The 22155-nt window shown below is 38.7% G+C and overlaps 1 protein-coding gene across 1 annotated transcript in view; it reads right to left on the bottom strand.

Moving 5' to 3' along the window:
* Positions 1 to 22155, bottom strand: part of TAOK3 (TAO kinase 3) — a 220125-nt gene that overhangs the window by 26577 nt on the left and 171393 nt on the right. The window contains exons 14-16 of the mRNA XM_006151557.3: positions 15887 to 16021; positions 6037 to 6273; positions 3742 to 3870 (exon numbers count right to left, since the gene is read on the bottom strand). Of these exons, the coding sequence (XP_006151619.1) occupies positions 3742 to 3870; positions 6037 to 6273; positions 15887 to 16021 (501 nt within the window). The remainder of the gene's footprint in view (positions 1 to 3741; positions 3871 to 6036; positions 6274 to 15886; positions 16022 to 22155) is intronic.

Here is a 22155-nt window from a genome sequence, read left to right as displayed (position 1 = left end):
AAAGAGAGAGAGAGTGCTATTTTCAATATTGAATAAGTTAGAAACACAACAGAAAGGGTGAATTATATCTATATGCCATGACTTCAGTACTAGACTTCATGTCTAAATTCAAACGTGATCATAAAATTTCACTCTAAAATCAAGAACAGGAGCCAATAGGTGATGTAATGATTATGTCACTTGACTCCCACGCGGCTGATTGCAGTTCAAGACTCGAACGTGGTGCCTTAAAACTCACACCAGCTCATTTGCATGCATATCCAAGATCCCAGGAGGAGAACAGAGAAGGGATTGTGGCATGGCCATCACCCCTGGGGGGTGTGTGTGTGTGTGATTTCTTACTTTTTGCCTCTCTGTCTCTCTTGCAAGCACAAACACCCTATAGCAAAAATCTCTCAAAAATGAATAAATAAATTTTTAAAATAAAAAAAAAATCAAGAATAGATTATTTCTGGACTATCCATCATGTTGCTTTATCCATTCTTCTGTAGCTATCAACAGTGAGCACAATGGAGATTGTCTTGTCATTCCAAGGACAATACCTTTAAGTACCTTTAAGTATACTAGTATCTAAATATATGTGCCACTTTCAATATTCTGAACTAAACTTTACTTCATAAGGACTAATAGTAGCTTTGCATAACAGCAAAGTCTACTGAAGTTATCACAAACTGGTTTTTGGCTTGCTTTTCTTCATGAGCATGTTGAAAGACAAGTTTAGGCCTGTGGTCTTTTATGCTCATAAATCTGAGTATGGTGAGCCAAAAGTAGTCTTTTGCCAGGGGACTAAGTAGGAAATGTTGTTCTGTGTAACACTATTCCAAAGGTAGAGCTCATGCAATCTCCAAATATCACAGTGTTACAAAAGCTCAAAATGGTGGCCACAGTCATAAAGTGTGACCTCCAGAGCATGAGTGAGCACATAGTTTTAGAAATAAGAATGTATTTGGAGTTGAGAAAAGCCTCAAATTTATTTATTATTGAAAAAAATCAAGGCTCTCTCTGACCCAGAAACATCCTTCTATTCTGATTCTATAATTAGGTTCAAGGCAATAAATCAGAGAAAATGAGAGAATGTGAACTTTCATAGTTGGGTTATTTTTCGCTATATCCTGATATGCCAGACCTTTGGGTGTCAAGACACTTCCCATTTAGCTAGTTTAGGTCAAATACAATTTTCTGATAGTCCCAACAATCACCTGTGGCTTATCTAAGCAAGGCAAAAGACCCCAAGGCTCGCCATAACCTATTTGCTTTCAATTCCTAATTAAAAAAAAGAATTAGAAAGGAAATTCTGTAAGTCCCCTATTCTTAACCTACAACTCAGTATATGAACTCAAACACGTGACTTCATATACTAAAAAAAATGGCCCATAATGAATTTTATTAAATTTTAATATACTCAGCGGTCCACAAATACAAAACCCTAAGTCTTTGTTGTTGTTATTGTTGTTCTAGAGAGATTTTTGTTATAGGGTATGTGTGCTCACCAAAGAGACAAAGAGACAGAAAGTGAGAAATGATTCCCTGAGAGGATGGCCATGCTACAATCCTTTCTCCTCCATTCTCTTCTTGGGATATTGGACATGCACACACATGTGCCCAGTGTGAATTTTAAGCCGCCAGGTCCAGGATTCGAACCGTAGTCCAGTGTACCATGGGAGTCCAGTGACATAATCATTACGCCATCTGCTGATTCCAAACACTAAATTTTATGAGCAGGAAAGTCCATGGAACTTGCAGAAAGTTTACCTGTAAGTACCAGTGAAAGGAGAACTGAAGATGTTTGACTTTCAGATCAAATTGTGGTTCCTCAGAAGGACTTTATGAGTCCAAGTAGTCTTCAACCCAACATTCCAGAATAAGTCATTCACTTATCAAATATTCACATGTATTGGGACTCAAACTGTGGTCAGTCATGTGGGAGTCCAGCCACCTTAACCACCACTGCTGACCCCAATATTCACATGTATTGGACACAGGAACACAGTCATGTGCAAAAAAACAACATGGTGTCTGCTCTTTCAATGTTCACCAGTGAGTAGGGTGAGTAATTCAAATAATCATTTTTAAAAATGTACAAAACCTCTAGTATGAGAGTCAGAGATATCTGTCTTGGTTGAGGCAGTTAGGAAAGGCTTCACTGGGGAAGTGATATTTGAGTTAAGGTCTTAATCACATTTCCTAAATCTTAGAAGCAAGAGGAATAGGAGTTAAATGAGCAGACGTGTGGTCAGGGAGGGCTTTGGGGTGGGGAGAGCTTCCTAGCAGAATAAAAAGTAAGTGCAAAGGAGGGTGAAGTTTGATACATTTGAGGAACTGAAAGTTGAACACCATGGGTGGGGTTGGAGGAAGCACTGGTATGAGATGAGACTGAAGGGGTAGGCCGATAGCAGACCACACAGGGACTTCTAGGGTTGGACCTGTCTTAAGAACAAAAGGAAGCCAATGAATTGTAAAACCAAGGGTGACAGGACCAGATTTATAGTTTGAAAAGATTGCTCTGGCTGAAGTGTGGAAATAAACTAGAAGTAAGCAAGAATGGTTTAAAGTTAGATTAATTGTGCTTTTTAAAAAATAATTTTATTTAACTTTGTTTTATTTTATTTATTTATTTTTTAATTTGACCAGAGAGTGACAGAGCAAGAGTGAGATTGAAAGAGAGATAGAGAGGGAAAGTGAGAAAGCAAGCTGTCAGCTCTGAGACTCAAACTACAGTTGGCCATGTGGAATTCCAGTGCCCTTAACCACCATGCCACCTGCCGGCTCCAGATCAATGGTTCCTGAAATGTGATCCCTAAACTTGCAGCATCAGCACTACCTGGGAACTCATCAAAAATACACATTTTCAAACTAACCCAGACCCACTGAATGAGAGAATCTAAGAGTAGGCTGGCAATTTTTTTTTTTTTTTAATTTGCTAGGGGCACATATATTCACGAGAGAGAGAGAGAAAGGAAGAGAGAAATCCTCCCCTATACACATGGGTCATGGTCACACCACAATCATTTCTCAATTTCTTTCCCTTTCAAGATTTTGGGCATGCACATACATATGCCCAGAGTGTTTCTGAAACTGCTGGGTCTGGGACTTGAACTATGCAGACAGTCATGTGGGACCCAGCTCATGTAATTACCAGGCCATGGGCTGGCCTTTCAATCTGTTTTAATAACATTTCAGGTGATTCTAATGTAAAGTTTGACAACTGTTAGATTAGAATATTGATCACAATGCAAGTTGAGTCCATTCTAAGTTACAATCGTTCTAATGATAACTTGGTGACTACAAATATTGGTACCTGTTATGGTTTGGGTAATGGCTATCCCTTCAAGTTTCATGTTTTGGAATTTGGTCTTAGTGGGCAGTGATTTGATATGCCCTGGAAATTCACATGTTGAGACTTCACTGTATTGTAAAGGTGTTAAGTGAAAATTTAATCCCTTCATGGTGTCATAGGGTGGGACCTTTGGGTGTAATAAGGTCATTAAGGTAGAGCCTCTATGATTGAGTTCTGGTGGTTTATAAGCAGAAGGAATGAAACCAGAACAAGAGAGAAACTCGTGGAGGCAGACCACGTTTTGCTCTGCTACAAATTCTGCCTGCCACTATTTTGTGACACCTTTGGATTTTCCAGTCTATAGAATCATGAGTTTCACAAATAAATCTTTACTTTCTTTATAAATCGTCTAGACTTAGGTATTTCTATTAGCAACACGAAAACAGACTATGACAGTATCTTACCTCTTTTATTTTTTCCTTACAAATCTTATACTGTTTCTTCTGACTTTCTAAGAAAGTTGTCAAATCTTTCTTCTGCTGGGCCAAGATCTGTTGCTGGAACTTCTTCTCATCTGCTGCAGCTACCTTTGCCTGATAAAAACAACAAACACAATTTAGGGTGAACCTGCTCTTCAAAATTCAGCTGTCCATATTGTCCAGTGCATTAAAATGGTCTACAAGTACTGAATAATGTGTGTAATGTTTTTTTCTTTAATCTGCTGTAGGGCATATGCACTTGCCAGAAGGAGACAGGAATGAGAAAGCACCTTCTCCTCTCCACCCCTGATGGGGATGGCCATCCTGTAATCCCTTTTCTTTTATTGTCCTCTCAGGACTTTGGACACACACACACGTGTGTGGAGCCATCAGATGCAACACACAGGGAGATGAGGTACTAAGAGAGAGGAAATTACACTTCAAGGTTCTTTTTTATGTATCTTTTTGCCTTTAGCTTCCATTATCAACAACTCTTCCACTTTGAATGATTCTTTTCACATATTTACCAAGTCAAATATCCAAGAAAGATTCTGACTGGTTTATTTAACCAATGCCATCCCTGTTTGGGCAAAAGTTTTTGTGCTAGACTGCCTCACAGACTAAAGGCTTCCATCATCTGATGTTTCCTTCCATGCAGAGAGAGAGCTTCATTTCTGAAACACCCTTGGCCCCCCGTCCAAGGCACTCCCAACTCCAGGGAGCTTATGTTCACCTCTGCTTTTCTACATTTTGTACATCTTATGAGATATGGCAAGGAAGGGACCTGGATTTAGTGTGGTCTATGCCTTCATTGGCAAGTCTGTTTAATTTTGTTCAGAATTACTAGACTTGTCTTCCTGCAGACATACATCTCTTCTCTTATCTCACATTAATCAGTAATAATGGTGATATTTTGACTTTCTGTCTTGCCTTTTTGTTTTTTAATTGCCGGAGAGTACGTGTGATCATTAGAGAAAGATGGAGGGGGCAAGGAAGAGGAAGAAAGTACCCCTTCACACACAATGGGGCATGGATATGCTGCAATTCCTTCTTCACCACTTCATTCTGTTGTGATTTTGGGTTCACATGCATACATGCCCAGTGTATTTTTTCAAGCTGCCAGGGCCAGGATTTGAACTGTGGTTGACCATGTGAGGTCTAGCTCTCTTATCAGTAGGCCAATGGGACCAACCTCATTTGTTTTTGTTTTTCAATTTTGCCATAGGGTGCATGTGCTTGTTGCAAAGATATAAAGAAAGTGAGAGCAGGAAAGTAAAAAGCACTACCCATGGAGCACAATCACACCACAATCTCTGCTCTCAATTTCTCTCTCTTTGGGATTTTGAGTGGATCCAGCACACAATTACCAAGCATATTTTTCAAGCTGCTGGGTCTAGGACCTGAATCACACAGTTGGCCATGTAGGGTCCAAGTGCATTAACTACCATGCCACAGGCTGGTCCCCATTATTTTTGTTGTTCTTGATGTTAAGGTTTTTGCCGTAGGGATCAGGCATTCCAGAGAGGAGAGAGGTGGTACAAACACACACGTGCCAGGCATGAGTCTCAAGACACCAGGTCCTAGACTCAAACTGTCATTGGTCACTTGGGAATCTAGCTGCCCTAACCACTACGCCACAGGATAGCCCCATTGGTTTTTTAAAAATAGTTTAGAACCTGGATTGAGAAGAGAGAAAGTCCCTAGAAAACCCAAATGATGGCTGTATTAATTCCTTGCTACCATTGGTCAAGTGCCCATCCTGGTCCAGTCAGCCATAAACAGGGACTGTCACCATCTAAAGAAACTATTTACAGAGTAGTTTTCTTCTGAGGAGGACTGTAGATGTGGGAGGCACTAACAGACCTGTGTTGTGTAGGTTCCTAAAAGACAGTAGCATCTTGTTTCCCTTTATTTGCACCCAGGCCACTTTCAGAAGACTGATGCTCAGAATATATTGGGTCATTGGAAAAGTCATGACACAAATTTTGCATAGAAAAACAGGAATACACGTCATAACATTTCTGACAACCAAATATTTAAGTGGACAAGAATGAAATAAACATTTTCAGTTAGCATTCTAGCTTCGAATGACAATTTTGTGAAGTCCCATAAAACATGAGACACCCCCACAACCCCTGCGCGAACACACACACACACACACACACACACACACAATAATGTTCTCCCATCACCCACAGGCACCCTTTCTGCCGCTTGCTGACATTTTCCCGCTGACTGGAACAAATAGACTTGGTTGGGACACAAAGGCACATTACTGACCTCCTTTTCTATGATAGCCACTTGCTTCTTGGCCAGCTTCTCCAGCTCGATGGACGAGTTGTTGGCATGCGTCTCCACCTCCTTCTGGAGCTTGAGGCGGTGCTCGTCCATCTCAGCCTTCAGCTTGTTCTCCAGGGCGATCAGCTGCTTCTGGTGCTGGCGCCGCATCCGCTTATAACCTGACATCTGTTCCCGCAACTCGTTCTCCTGCTCATGCTCATGGATCTGTCGTGTAACCTGGATTGGGTTGGGGGACAGGACTCAGGTAACCAGATTCATGGGAGACGAACTTTTAGGCACAATTGTCTTTATCACTGTCACCATGGATTCACCTAGTACTCTGAGTGCTCACCTGTAGGGGCACATGTTGGGTGCTCTTTAGACAATAACTAATCCTCAAAATCATTTCATTCACTCATTCATTTCACTCATCCAGGAGGTAGGCATTACAGCCCCATTTTACAGATGAAGGAATCGAGATTTGAGAGAAATCATTTATTCATTCAGTTGAAATATGTTTACCTATTTTGACAAACAATCATACGTGTGCTCAAGGTCACACAGCTAGCAAAGAGTGGAGTTGGAATTCAGACTCATTTCCGTGGAATTCTAGAGCCAGGCTTTTTTCTTCCCTTCCCTTCCTTTCCCTTCCCTTCCCTTCCCGTTTTTCTTTTCTTTTCCTTTCTTTTTTCTTTTCCCTTTCCTTTCCTTTCCTCTCCTTTCCTTCCTTTCTTTCTAGAGTTCTTTTTTTTTTTTTTTTTTTTTTTTTTTTTTTGCTATCAGGTACATGCACTCATCAGAGAGACAGACAGAGACAGAAAGTAAGAAATCACCCCCGGGGGAAAGGGGTGGCCATGCTGCAATCCCTTTTCCTACATTCTCCTCTTGGGGTTTTGGGCAAACACGTGCCTGACATGACTTTTAAGCCACTAGGTCCGGGACTCGAACCATGGTCTACGACAGGGGAGTCCGGCGACATAACCATTATGCCACCTGCTGGTCCCGAACCATGCTCTTTCTACTACATCAGAATTTCTCTGCCTTGACACTGTTGACAATGGGTCAGACACCTCTTTGTTGTAGGGGGCTGTTCTGTGCATTGTAAGATGTTTTGCCGCATCCCTGGTCTCTAACTACTATAGAAACCAGTAACACTTTCCAAATCATATCAATCAAGTGTCTCAAGACATTGTCAAATGTTCCCTGGATACAAAAATCTCTCTTCTTCTTTTTTTCCCCCCCTTTTTTAAGGATCATGTCTCTAACAGTCATGGGACCCTTGAATATCCCTTTAAAATATATTTTTTTTCTTTTTTGGAGAGGTTTTTGCTATAGGGCACGTGCACTCGCCAGACAGACAGAGACAGAGATATAGAAAGTGAGAAATCCCCCTCCCCCCCCAGAGGGGCTGGTCACACCGCAATCCCTTCTCCTCCATTCTCTTCTTGGGATCTTGGGCACGCACGCACATGTGCCCGGCGTGAGTTTAAGCCACTTGGTCCAGGACTTGAACCGCGGTCGACTACGTGGGAGTCCAGCGACATAGCCATTACGCTAACTGCTGGTCCCTAAAATAGTTTGAGCATGGTTTATTTCCTATTTTTAATGAGTTGACAGAGAGAGAAAATACATGTGACTTAGGACACTTCTTTAAAATCATCTATCTCCCTTCTCCCCTTATTTACAGAAAAGATGTTAATGAATTATAATATGTTTACTTGCTCTCCTAAAGGGGAGAAAGTATTTCTGTGATTTTTGAATGGCTACTTTTCTTAGTAATTTTTTCTTTAACTCATTCTCAATGTCCAACATATTGAAAAGTAAGTGCAAATGTAAATCTTGGCACCTTTTTTTCCTATTAAACCTTTTGTGAATTTCCAGTCCTTCCCTCAATTTATCGTCTTATTTTCATGTTACATTCTCTAATCACCTCATTTTTTTATTTTAGAAAAAATTATTAATTACAGGGTTACAAGTCTAATTTTGTTCTTTCCTAAATGATTTAGTCATTCCTATCTATTATAAACCACTTTTCCCCAAGCTAACCCCAAACAAGCTTTACTAGAAATTTTCATGCTTCTATTAATTCTCTGTACTATTTTCAGTTTATGTGTCAAAGTGCATTTTTTTTTTTTACAAAGAATAGTTTGTTTCTCTGCTCTTTTTAGAAGGTGTCCTTGCATACAGACCAAGCCCTTACTATCAAGAGAGTGCTGTTTTGTAACTGGATAGTATTATCAAAGATTACCATTAAACATTAGCCGAACTTTGAAACCTTTCCAGCTGAAACTAACACTAGGTTTCATATTTATTTATCTTTTCTGAAGGACAATCCTTTTTACAGTATGAGGAATAAGAGCAGAAGATATTTCAAGGCCAAAAATGGATAGCATTACCTAACAGTCTAAAGAAAATAAAATGATCTATCTTATCATCATAATAATGTATTCTTTTTTAAAATTATTTTTAATTTTTCTATAGGGCACATGCATTTGCGAGAGAGGAAGAGAGAGAGAGAGAGAAAGTGAAAAATCACCCCCTAGGTGGATGGCAACATCATAATCCCTTTTCCTCAATTCTCTCAGGATTTTGTACATGCATGCACACACACACCAGGCTTGAATTTCAAGCCATCAGGTCCAGGCCTTGAACCATGTAGACAATCATGTGGGATCCAGTTAACCTCTATGCCACCTGCTGGCCCTAATGTATGTATGTATGTGTGTGTGTGTGTTTTAAATAGAATGATTTCTGATCAAAAGAAAGGATGGATTTGTTTGAAATATATGTGTAAACTTTACTTCCTCCTGTTTTATACCTTCTTGAAGTTCTAGAAAACAAAACTATCCCAAATCAACAGAAAAGATATAATTCACTCCTTTTAAAATTCACTTATTTTTCCAGAAATACGGAGGTAAAAATGTCTGTTCTAGAGAAATGAGTTTGAGATATGTTTTATCCATATACTTATCTTTTCTTATTTTCGTATTATTTCTTTCATTAGATTTTTAAAGTCACAGTATGACACACTTTAAGGCATCATGACAACATTTAAAATCTGCTACAAGCATTGGCTTATGGCCAATAAAATACTCTCAGGTTCACTGTTTCCCTAAACCAGGAGGCCTAAAGATAACAGGGAAATATATGGAGTTAGGAACAGTTTTCTATCTTAATTGGTGGATGGGTCCCTGGAAACAAGATGATTCTATGGCCTAAAGATTACACCTAATACAATTATGCAATAAAGACAAATTTCAAAACTCAAAATGCTATCTCTGTACAGACGAATTTCAGGGGAGACATTTTGCTTTTGAATGTGTCCCATAATTTGAACAAACACTTTCTTAAACTCATAATATCATCTTTCATTCAGTGAAAACAAACTTTCTAACTTTCAAATTGTCTTTCTGAATACTTACAGAGACATTAATTTTTACAATTCCATGCTCAAGCCATATAGATGAATTTAAATAAAAGTATAATCAGATGTTTCATTTGTAAAGTCTAACATGAAATATATAAAAATGTTTACATGTATGTATGCATGTGTGTTTTAAATTTACACCATGTGTCTTATACTAAATGGTAAATAGAATTTTAAAACTAGCCCTTAATTTTATCATGCTTTATGGTTTATGAAGTGCTTTTGCATATAATTTATCTCTTTAATTCTTATAAGGCTTGAGATTTGTACAAAAGTCCCATGGTTCTTGAATTGCCTAAGGAAATTCACATCAGCAAGGCAGAAAAAGACTGATTACTTTTTGTTAGGAAGTAATGAAGGAAATCAACACCCAAAAAAGTCAGAGTTGGAGAAAGTGTTCAGTCTAAATTACAAGTTGAATCAGTCTGAAATTGGGAGAAAGATACAGAGATGCAGTGGCTGTTGTTTTTACAATGGTAGTTCCAAAAATGTGACCAACTAAAAATGGGCAGTACCACCTTGCCATACCCACGAGGCTGCTTGGAGAAAAACCTCATTCTCTTTCTTACTATTTAACTGACCTTGGGCAACTTAACTCTTGAAGTCTCAGTTTCTTCATATATAAAGAGGAACTACTACTGTCTTCTTCAGAGTGGGAGGGCTGAGAAAGATAACACGCGTAAAAGGACCAAGCAAGGTGTCAGGCATGTAGGAAATGTTCAAAATATGTTGGTCCCTTTCCTTTTCCTTCCAGGCTCTGAGAAACATGTCTCTTTTTCCTCTCCTTAGCATTTGCGATGAGAGAGACACAGATCAGAGTAAGTGGATCCGAGAGAAAGAACACCTTTAACAATACAACTATGGCTGTGTCTGGGTATGGATTATAAGGTTAAGCATATATAATTTATATATAATTTTTTTTCTTTTTTTTTGAGATGTTATTATTATTATTATTATTATTTTGCTATAGGGCGCCTGCGCTCGCCAGACAGACAGAGAGAGAGACAGAGAGACAGAAAGCTAGAAATCACCCCCCAGGGGGGATGGCCACACCACAATCCCTTCTCCTCCATTTTCCTCTCAGGATCTTGGGCATGCAAGCACATGCGCCCAGCGTGAGTTTAAGCCACTGGGTCTGGGACTCGAACCGCGGACGACTACATGGGAGTCCAGTGACATAGCCATTACGCTAACTGCTGGTCCCTATAATTTCTGAATCTGAATTATTACTCATTTTGCATTCCTGAAATATGTGAAGAAATAATAAATAATAAATAACCATGAGAAAGGAGGACTGAAAGTTTTTTCAGAAAGTTACTATAACCATTAAATGATAACCAACTGAATTCTGTTGGGTCATCAGGAAAGTCAAGACACTTTTTTGCATAGAAAACCAGAAAAATCTGACAACCTAATAGTAAAATCAGACCTAAAATAAGCCATTTTATCCAAAGTATAGAGTGTACCTACCATGCACAAAACAATATGCTAGAAGGCTAATAAGTAACTTCCTGAACATAAGGCAGGAGAGCAGTGGCTGATAATGTTACCCTCTTAGAAGATCAAAGCTGACTTTTAAAATTCATTATTTGTAAGAATCAAAATGATCCATATGATAGAAGTGGCCACCTCAGCACTTAGGACAAATGAAATTTAAGTTCTTAAAAAGAATACAATGAGTCACATTTTGGCATTAGAAATCTGACATTCCACTCTAAAATACCTAAGGAGAAAAAATGTTCATACCAAAAGTAATGACTGATAGGCAACACTGCCTCACTCACAACAGAAAATGGTACATGAAGAACTTTGAAATGCACACTTACAAATCCAAATTTTCACATACTAGCAGGGCTCAAAGAGACCTCATTTGTTCATTCATTCTTTCAACATGTCTTTTGTGAGACACTTTGGCCACGTGGGTTGAACATGTAGATTGGATAACATAAGTGAAAAATGGTTTCACCAATGAGCTTGGTGAGTTAAGAAGCCAAGAATAAGAAAACAGAGAGATATGCAACATTTTCATAAGCATCCTCTGGTACACTACCCAGGAAGAGAATACACTTTTGAACATTTATAAACAGAACAGTTGGGTTCGTGAGAGGTGAAACTGTAGCATTTACTACTGAGGCGCTAATATTTTTATTCTTAACATATTAAGTTCATCCGGGTATACAATTCCATAATTACCTGAATAATTAGGCTGCATTCTTAAAATTCCAAATGAAGACTTGTTTTTGATGAGTTTTTCTATAGAATCTGGTAAAGCCAAGTAAAGGTGGACATATTTGCATGCATAGAACAATACCAACTTTCTCTTACATGCTTTCTTGAGGACTCTTAAGAGTTCTCTCTTATGCACCTCTCCCTAACGTGGGTTCTAACATAAATTCACCTGAGCAATGAGATCACTTCTTTCCAGTGAGGATTCCTTTTTAAAAACACTAGCTGAATTTTCTGATAGATACGGCTCCAGTATTTCTTATATTAACTTCTACTGTGGCAATTGCCAGGAACCCAGGACATTATAAAATTTTAAGAACAAATGACATCAGATGTAGCGACAGTTGAAAATACACTTCTGGGTCACTAATGTTCTCCAAATATTAGGGTGTCCATATGCCAACAATAAAAACTCAAAGGTCAAGAAGTAAGATTAGTAATTCTCAAGAACTACACAAACAACTCCTTTCTCCAGATAACATATCAGCCCAATTTGAACTTTCTTACAGAGGAAGAAAAAGGACAAAGTTAAAAAGATGCCATGAAATGCCCTTTCTTTTCCAAATTCTTTGAACTAAGGCCCATAACCTTTGCCTTCAGAAAAATTAAAAAAAAAAACTTCTTTCCAGTGAGGATTCCTTTTTAAAAACACTAGCTGAATTTTCTGATAGATACGGCTCCAGTATTTCTTATATTAACTTCTACTGTGGCAATTGCCAGGAACCCAGGACATTATAAAATTTTAAGAACAAATGACATCAGATGTAGCGACAGTTGAAAATACACTTCTGGGTCACTAATGTTCTCCAAATATTAGGGTGTCCATATGCCAACAATAAAAACTCAAAGGTCAAGAAGTAAGATTAGTAATTCTCAAGAACTACACAAACAACTCCTTTCTCCAGATAACATATCAGCCCAATTTGAACTTTCTTACAGAGGAAGAAAAAGGACAAAGTTAAAAAGATGCCATGAAATGCCCTTTCTTTTCCAAATTCTTTGAACTAAGGCCCATAACCTTTGCCTTCAGAAAAATTAAAAAAAAAAAAAAAAGACGATTCTAAAGTTTCCTCAGGATTTGCTATGGCACCAAGGTTCACAGTCCTTCCTTTCTCTTTGTTACAAATGCAGCTGTGTAGTAGAACATAATAACACAAAATCCTCAGTTTTTAGGTGCCAAAGAAACACAAACATGTAGTAGTCAAAGAGTCAAAGTCCATAGCCCCTGGGCTTTTTACACTTGTCAATAACCTCTTCCAAAAGCACAATGCAGGAAAGTAACACTAAGGGGGAAGCCACAAAGCTAGGCCTTGTTCAGGTTTCTGTTGAAACGATGGCCTCATAAATCAAATTTTAAGAACAGTAATCTGTCAGTTTGCAAGTTGATTTAAAAATACATACTCATCATTTATCTATCTAGTCATTGAAAAACTCATTTTTTAAATTCCTCTGCTTTTGGCTGTCCTCACTTGGACCTCTCTGTGGCTTGTCAGCAGCCCCACTAGAAGAGTGTAAAGAAAGAATAATACCAAAATAAATAAAAGCAATACAGTATTCTTATCAATGATGAGAAGTGAGTGGGACTGTCCACAAGGACTGGATTATTCATTTTCCTGGATCTTCATTTTTCCGTGATCTTGTTCTTACTTTTATGCTATCTGCATCATTTTAGTCCTTTTTATTTGCAATGGCACCCATGGGGGGAACAATAGGATTCATATCTATTTTAAAAATTAGATCTTTCTTTATGATATCTCAGTATCCTGATTCATCTATTCCTATTGGAACTAGCCTTTAAAACAATATAATGGGCAAGAGAATTGTAGTACTTGACCATATATATTAAATTGTCCATACCAATGGTTAGATTGTCCAAAATAGGACCTAGAACCATACAACCCCACACAATTTTACCCTTTATTTTTATTTTCTCATTATTCTTTCTTCTCTAAAAACCATTAGATACGAATACCACCAAACTCTGATAAACTTCCATCAATGCCACCATGACTTTCAAAGTGTTACACTTGAAGAAGGTGCTCCCCACATGCGTGCACACGTGCACATGCATACACACACATACATGCACACACACACACTAACTTATTTTGTGGCTAAAGCAACAGCCTATGAGCTACTCTGTTTTTAACTTAATATGGGAGAAGAGGCCTTTTAGCAAATTCAAACTCCATCAGAGAAACTGAGCCCAGGTGTTCTCTGGATGACCATCATGAAGCCTGTGGGATTCAGAGGTTTCTGAGGATGCTGCCACAGCCCTGAGGTGGCCTTGTAGGGAAGCAGCTTTTATCATCCACAGCAAGAAAGACTGTGATGGCTGATGTACACACAGTGTAGCCCTGGGTGAGCTCACAGATGTGAGCGTGCGATTATTCTGGCATGGCTGTAGTAGTAGTATCTTACTGGGAAGTAGGAGAGGTCATGAATATGTGATGTGGGAATGAGGGTGTGGCAAGCAAGAAAAGGAGAGAGCCTGTCCCGGAGGGGGGAAATCCACTTGGCATAATGTCTGCCTCACATGTAGAACCTGCTATGGTGCGCCGATGCTCAGCGGCTGCTCATCATTCTCCTCCCATTCCAACATGCACAGGTCTGGATAAAGGCACGAGTCTCACAAGAGTGTGTGGTGAGTAGTAATAGTTCTCTAAAATATCACGTTTCTTCTCTGGTCAGAGATCATGGCGTGAGGATAATTATTATGGAATAATCTCATGATGTTTTATTTAGACTCAAGAGCACATTTTCTTTTAGGTGCTTAACAATCATTAGCAAACACAGAGTGGACATTTTAAGATCTCCATGACATAGTACAACATGCTTTAAAATGAAAAATCACTCATCAAAGAGATGACAAGAAACTTCTATATAAAAGAACTTATAAGTGGACTTCTTTATAAGCAGTCTAAATTAAATTGCTTCTTTAAGACAGCAGCAAGCATAGCAATAGGGAGGTGCTTTAACTTCCATTTTCCTTACATTTGGGTTTTTAAATCCATTACAAATTTCAAAGATAACTGAGCCTTGGAAAGACATGAGAAATAAAAGTAGAAATAAGGTTTAAAAAATAGGACAAGAAAAATGATCATTTCTGGGTCGGCCTCAGATGATGTCATCATAGGTTCTAAATGTAACAGCCAAGCAGTGTACACTAACTCTTCCCGCCCATGTGACCTCTAACATCAATTTGAGCAAAACAACTAATATTTCAATAATTTTTTTGGCAGAGAAGTAAGGTTCAGAAGCAAAAGATTGAAGAGAGTTTAGAGTGCCAAGGATGAAACGATGTGTGTGTGTGTGTGTGTAAGTGTGTGTGTGTGAGTGTGTGTGAGCGCGCACGCGCACGCGTGGGGGGCCAAGGGGAGGAGGCATGAAAACTAACTCTTCCAGCACACACCCCTTTTGCTACTACAAGGGCATCCAGCAATCACATTTGCAATAGTAAAAATGCTGAAGAATCCTACAGTCTCCTTCCTTCCACAATCATCCCTATCCTCTCTTACAAAGCCTTTCTTGCTTTATTGGTGCCAGGAAATTCTTCAGGGGTTAAATGGGGAAGTGCAGCCACTACCATTGTTGCAATAAATAAATGAATGAACCAGAACGAACCAGCAATCCATCCCTGGGAAGCAAGTATCTTATTTTCTACAATTATATACATTAGCCAGCAACCATTTATTTAAAAAAAAATTGTGTTTTGTCTTTTGATGTGTGTGTACACATTAGAGACACACATGCATCTATACAAAAAGAAGCATAGTGCCCTGTATACACGTACACCAATACCTTTACAATTTTTTTTAGCATTATTTATTTCAATCATAAGACAAATAGCTTTTAAAAAATTGGATAGCCTAGCAACTTCACCTCAAAGGCCTTACATTTTGCACATACAGCATATACAAATACAAATACACACACACACACACACACACATATACACACACAAAGGTTTTTTTTTTTTCTTCCCAATGCCATAGACAATGCTAAAATATCTGAGATCAGGTTGCTATGCCAACAGATTTTTTTTTTCTAAAATGAATAATATTATTAGGAGGGAGAAAACATTCTTGACTCCTTTCCTCCCATCCATGAAGCCGAAAGAGGCTCAGAGAGGGCGAGAGGCTGCCAGATGGGGAGGAGGGGAAGGAAGGGAAGGTGGGTAGAGGGGTGTTTGCTTACCAAAGATGCTGATTTGATCGTGGCAAAGCGCTCTCTGTTCCGGTAGTGGAGGGCCTGGCTCTGAACTGACGGGGTAGGCCGCGGCTCAGGCCTGGGATCGCCGTGGCCCGCCTCATCCCTTATGAATACATGATCCTGCAGAAATGGATAAAAACAAGGAGAAAGTCCAGCTGTGCTCTTTCCTCGCCGGCTGCCTCTCTCTCACCCCTCTTTCTGCACAAGCACTGCTGTTTGAAATGCATAGTTTAGCTCTCTGCTAGTCCCCGCAGCTCCCACGGTACAAAATGAATAAGCAACACATTGCAGCCTTCAGTTAGGAATGTCAGCTGATCGCTAGTGGGATGCCTTCTGAATCCCTGGCAGGCTTTTTCTTTACCTCCAGAATTACATATATGCAAAAGAAAAAAAGAATAAAAAAAACAATGCAATGTACAGACTCCTTAGAACGGTTTGCTTAAAACGCTGTAACCAAATAATTCCTTTAAAAATGTCATGTCCATGTCTAGCAAGGAGGATGCTGGTGGCTTTTAACATAAAAGCGAGCCTCCGCCTCATTCCCTTGAAAGATCTGCTTTTTCAATTTAATTTTATTTGAGATCTGTTCGGTAGGATCATCGTTCTGCCTAGAATCAGTGTAGGCTTGTGCTGAACTGCCTCTCTATCTTGTGCTGGGAAGATTCGGCAGTCACTGAGGGATCCTGCTTTCCAGTCATGATCGTACACAGTTCTAGCACCTTCTCTCTACAGCTCCTGAAAGGACTTTTTTTAGATTTAAAGAGACAGGCATACAATTTTAACCAAATGCTACTTTTACAAATTCTTCCTCAACTCAGCATCGGTGTGGTCACCAGAGTGAGTAAAGCTGTAATTTAATGCCCTTGACTGATTTAATCAAGCCTGTGCTTCTTGATAGGCAAAGATGATTAATCTTATTCTAATGCCCAGTGAAAACTAGCATTCCCTGGAAGGATAGTAATGGATGTTTCTTAAATGCAACTGAATGACTTTTAAAGGGGAAAATGCTTTCAAAGGACAATGCTCCTCTCTATAAAAGATGAAATGTTCAGTCAGTAAGTAGCACTAACCTTTCACAAAAACAGATACTTTAATAATTTGTAGCGCAAAAACATGTACAACCATGGGGGATTTTTAAATAGTGCATGTTCATGATGGGGAAGGAGAAATTAATTCCTTATTTCCCTAGGGTTTTAGGAGAAACCATTTGTGAGAAGTCAGTTTTGTATTTTGTCCATGACTACTTAAATATTTTTTTATAATTGCTTTTCCCTTAATCGGAAAATAATAATTGAAGAGATTTAGAAAATGACAATTTTATTATAGTCTAAATTTTTGAAAAGTTAAAACACATATACTCCTTGAGGGAAAGTAAATTTTACCTCCATATTTTTATGTAAAAGCCAAGATCACTGGACAGATTTTCTTTTGTCTTTTATAAACACAAAATGTTTTTGATGTGTTGGGAGGATATCTACCATTATTACTGTATGTTTAGACATATTTTTTTCAATTTATGTATTATAGTTCAAATAATAAAAAGACTTTTAATGAACTTGTCATTGAGTGCACATTCATCAAATTCAAAGACTGTTCTATAGTGGTCCTGTCCAATAAGATATCACTAGCCACATGTGGCTATTTTTCCTTAATTGCCACAGGGCATGTGTACTTGCCAGAGAGAGAGAGAGGGAAGCGAGAGAAGGATAGAAAGGACCCCCCAACAGGGTGTGGTCAAACCATAATTCCTTTTTCTCCATTTCTTCTCCTCAGGATTTTGGATATGCATGTGCCCGGCATGTTATTCAAGCTGCCAGGGCCAGGATTCAAATTGGGTCTGGCCATGTGGGATCTTGGTCTTAAGGCAGAGAGCTTTAAATTAATTAAAGTAAAATAAAATGTAAAATTCAGTTCCTAAGTCACACCAGTTATGTTTTAAATGGTAGTGACTACCAAATTGGAGAGTGTAGATATAGAACATGTCCATCATTTCAGAAAGATCTATTAGACCATGTTGTAGGCTAATGTATAAGAAAATGCTAGAAGGGTCAATTAAAATTATCCTACATTATTTCCCAGGAAATCTCAACTCTTAAGTTACAGAGAAGAGAGATTAGGTGTGTAATCTCTCTATGCACTAGATTTAAGATTCTAAAGAGAAAGGCACCAGGACCTACTACAATTTACGGTGTATTTATGAATAAATCACATCTATGGGGCCAGCAGGTGGCATTGTGGCTAAGGCACTGGACTCCCACATGGCCAACCACCGTTCAAGCTCCGGAGTCTGGCAGCTTGAGAATCACACCAGGTGCAGGTGTGTTTGTGTGTGCATGCTCAAAATCCTGAGAGGAGAATGGAGGAGAGGGGATTAATGTGTGGTCATCCCTCCTGGGGGGTGATTTCTCACTTTCCTCCTCTCTGTTTCTCTTCCATGAGCACAAGCACCCTATGGCAAAATCCTAAAAAAAAAAAAAAAAAGAAAAAAGAAAAAAGAAAAGAAAAGAAAAATTTACATTTATATCTGAAATTGGACTTACTTATTACTGTGGTTCCAGAAAAGGAAGCAGCTATTTTTTTAAAAAAAGAATTATTTTATTTAACTTTATTTATTTATCTTAATTTGACCAGAGAGAGACAGAGTGAGAGAGAGTGAGAGAAGGAGAGAGAGAGGGGTGGTGAGAAAGCAGGATGCCAGGTCTGGGACTTGAACTGCAGTCGACTGTGTGGGAGTCCAGTGCCCTCAAACAACAGTGCGACCTATTGGCCCCAAGGAAGCAGCTTTTAAATGCCAGTAATCAGAAGAGCAACATTAGTGGGACCAGCAGGTGGCGTAATGGTTATGTTACTGGATTCCCATGTAGTGACTATGGTTCGAGTCCCAGACCTGGTGATTTAAACTCACGCTGGGCACATATGCGTGTGTGCCCAAGATACCGAGAGGAGAATGGAAGAGAAGGGATTATAGTGTGGGCATACCCCATGGGGGGGGTGATTTCTCACGTTCTATCTCTCTTTCTGGAGAGCACACACACCCTATAGCAAAAACCTCTCCAAAAAAAAAAAAAAAGAGCAACAACATTAGGTGGAGGCCTGTGGTTTTATAGGAGGCATTAATAATTTATAGTTTTGGTATTAGTTGACTAACTTATTAAGAAAACTAATTGAGAGGAAAAGTGCAGCAGCTAAGTTTCACATAATAACATGATTTACAAAGATAACCAGTGAGTGATATTAGAGTTCACATTGTCCACATAACAGATGAAAACAAAACTTATTAGTGCAGAAAGATATATAATTTTATTAATTAGTTTTATCATTGATAAAAAAATATTAGCATCCTGGGTATAGGCCACTGGTTATCAAATTAAAAGCCATGTTATTTTCTAAATTTATTCAACTTAAAGAAACACTGGAAAACTTACAACACAAAATCAAATTGATTTTAGTGAATGCAAAAATAATTAAATTACCAACTAAAGTATACTTTTTAAGTAATGCCTCTCTAGAAGTTAGTTTGAAGAATAGGTCCAAAACTTAAATCTACTTTAAAGAATAATAAATAAATAATACTAACTGTATAATCCTTTTTTTCCCCCTAATGTTTTTCATTTTATTATTTCTTCTTTTTAAAAGAATTATTTAACTTTATTTATTATTATTATTTTTAAATTTGTTATAGGACATGTGTGCTCACCAGAGAAAGACAGAGAGAGAGAAAGGGAAAGTGAGAAAGGAAGCCACAAGGCCCAGGACTGAAACTGCAGTCAGCCATGTGGGACTCCAGTGTCTTGACCACCATGCCACTTACTAGCCTCATTATTATTATTATTATTATTATTATTATTATTATTATTATTACTTTTGAGAGAGATTTTTGGTATAGGGTGTGTGCGCTCGCCAGAGGCAGAGAGCAAGAAATCACTCACTGGGGAGATGGCCACGCCACAATTCCTTCTTCTCCATTCTCCTCTTTTGGGCATGCATACACATACATGTCTGGCATAAGTTTTAAGCCACCAGGTCCAGTCCTCTAGCCACAGTTTACCACATGGGAGTCCAGTGCTTTTACCACTATGACATTTTCTGGTCCCTTCTTTTTTTTTTTAAAGACAGTCTTGCCCACCATGATCCCCCTGCCTTAGCCCACCAGCTGAGACTATAGGTGCATGCCATCACATCCAGTCACATCTTTCTTTCTTTTAAAAAATTTCCTTTATTCATGACACAGTGAGAGACAGACAGAGAGAGAAGTACCCTCCACAATGGTGCGGTTATGGCACAGTCCCCTTTCTCCAGTTTTCCAGTTTGTCAGATCTTCAGAACTTGCATGTGTGCCAGGTATGTGTCAGGCTGACTGGGCTGGGTATTTGAACTGTGGTCACCATGTGGCACCTAGCTTCTCTTTAAGGAGTGCTTTATCACTGAACCATGCAGCTAGCCCCAAACCTTTTCATTTTATAAAACAATTCTTAGTTTTCTAGAGCAGCTTTGTAATAGAGGTCTCCTTCACTGCAAGTCTTCAAATATTATATAAAAGACCACAGAACGGGATAAAATTGTAGTCTCTGTGGTAGATATCCACTTCTAGTGCATTTGGAGATGAATTTTAAATCTTCAATTTCCATTGCATTAAAAAAGTTCAAAACTCCAAAAGACATGAATGAAGCAATTTAAAAATGGCGAAAATATGACTTGAGAAGGAAGTCTGAGAAAATTAAAGTACCAACTTTGCTGGGTGCACTGTCTGTTGTCTGCTTACTGGGTATCTTGTGGCTATAGAGTGTATTGTACTGGGTGTTTTGTGTCCCTTCAAATAACAGTCTCTTTGAAAATGGCCACTATATCAGGCTGCCAAAGTTTCTGAAATGTACACATCTGAAGATTAATAAAGAGGAGGGTCAATTTGCTATTTTATTCAGTAAGGCACTGGATATAGATTATTTACATTGATGAGAGGGCCAACATCTTTGAAGAATGATTTTAGAAGATTAAGAACAAATATTGGGACCAGCACTTGGAGGAATGGCTATGTCACTGGATTCCTACATAGTCGACTGTGATTTGAGTCCCGGACTCAGTGGCTTAAACTCACCCTGGGCATGTGTGCTTGCGTGCCCAAGATCCTGAGAGGAGAATGGAGGAAAAGGGATTGCGGTGTGGCCATCCTCCCTGGAGGGTGATTTCTCATTCTTTGTATCTCTGTCTCTCTCTGTCTTTCTGGTGAGCGCCCACACCCTATAGCAAAAACCTCTCCAAAAAAAGAAAAAAAAAAAAAAAGAACAAATACCATGTTCTATTTTACCAAGACAAAATATATAGCTTGGCTATAATTTATTCTTAAAACATTATCACTCTTGAATAAACAATAGCTTCTTAAAATATCAATATGGGCCCAGTCCGGTAGTCTAGTGGTTAACGGAGCCAGATCCCACAGGGCTGATCGTGGTTTGAATCCTGGCCCCAGCAGCTTGAAAAAAACACATAGGATGCTTGTGAGTACATGCCCAAAGTCCCAACTGGATGGAGAAATGGAGGAAAAGGGATTATATTGTGACCACACCCCCGTGGGGGGTGCTTTCTCCCTCTCCCTCTGGCAAGTGCACACACCCTCTAGCAATTTAGAAAGGAAGGAAGGAAAGAAGAAATCCCAACATGATTGATGGCCAGTTTTAAGTAAGCCTATGTTTATCTGATCAATTTATAGCCTTCTTCCATTGTGAAAAATAAACATCTCCATATTAAAAATATAAACTGTCATAATATTTGCTCAAAATCTTTAGTAAAAAGAATTGAACTTTTATACAAGATGTGGCACCAGTGTTACTACTGAGTTGTCAGAAAAGTCATGACATATATTTCTGTTTTCCTATGCAAAAATGTGTCACGACTTTTTCAACAACCCAGTATTATACCTTGGAGAAGGAGTTGCACTATATTATTTAGAAGTTTTTCCCCTGACTGTCTGACAATTATGCTTCTGAAATGAAGATGTGTGGTGTAGCCACTTCCCTAGATGAATTAATTCAAATTTAACCATGGAATTCAGTCCTCTGGACCTCAATGTGTTTTGAGTAACCTTTATTACAGTACTCATCATACTTACTTGTCTCTCTCTGCATGAGACTGTGGGCTTTTTGAAGGCAGAGTAAATGCAGTTTGAACATTCTCAGTCTCCCCAGCACCTGGCTTAGTGCTTGATACTTAGTAGGCATTCAGTAAATGTTTGCTGAATAAATAAGCTCAAGAATATA

This window comes from Tupaia chinensis, unplaced genomic scaffold, assembly GCF_000334495.1.
Source record: "Tupaia chinensis unplaced genomic scaffold, TupChi_1.0 Scaffold000320_1, whole genome shotgun sequence".
Taxonomy (NCBI): domain Eukaryota; kingdom Metazoa; phylum Chordata; class Mammalia; order Scandentia; family Tupaiidae; genus Tupaia; species Tupaia belangeri.
Note: the sequence above shows the minus strand (reverse complement) of the source record. Positions and strands in the feature narration are given on the sequence as shown.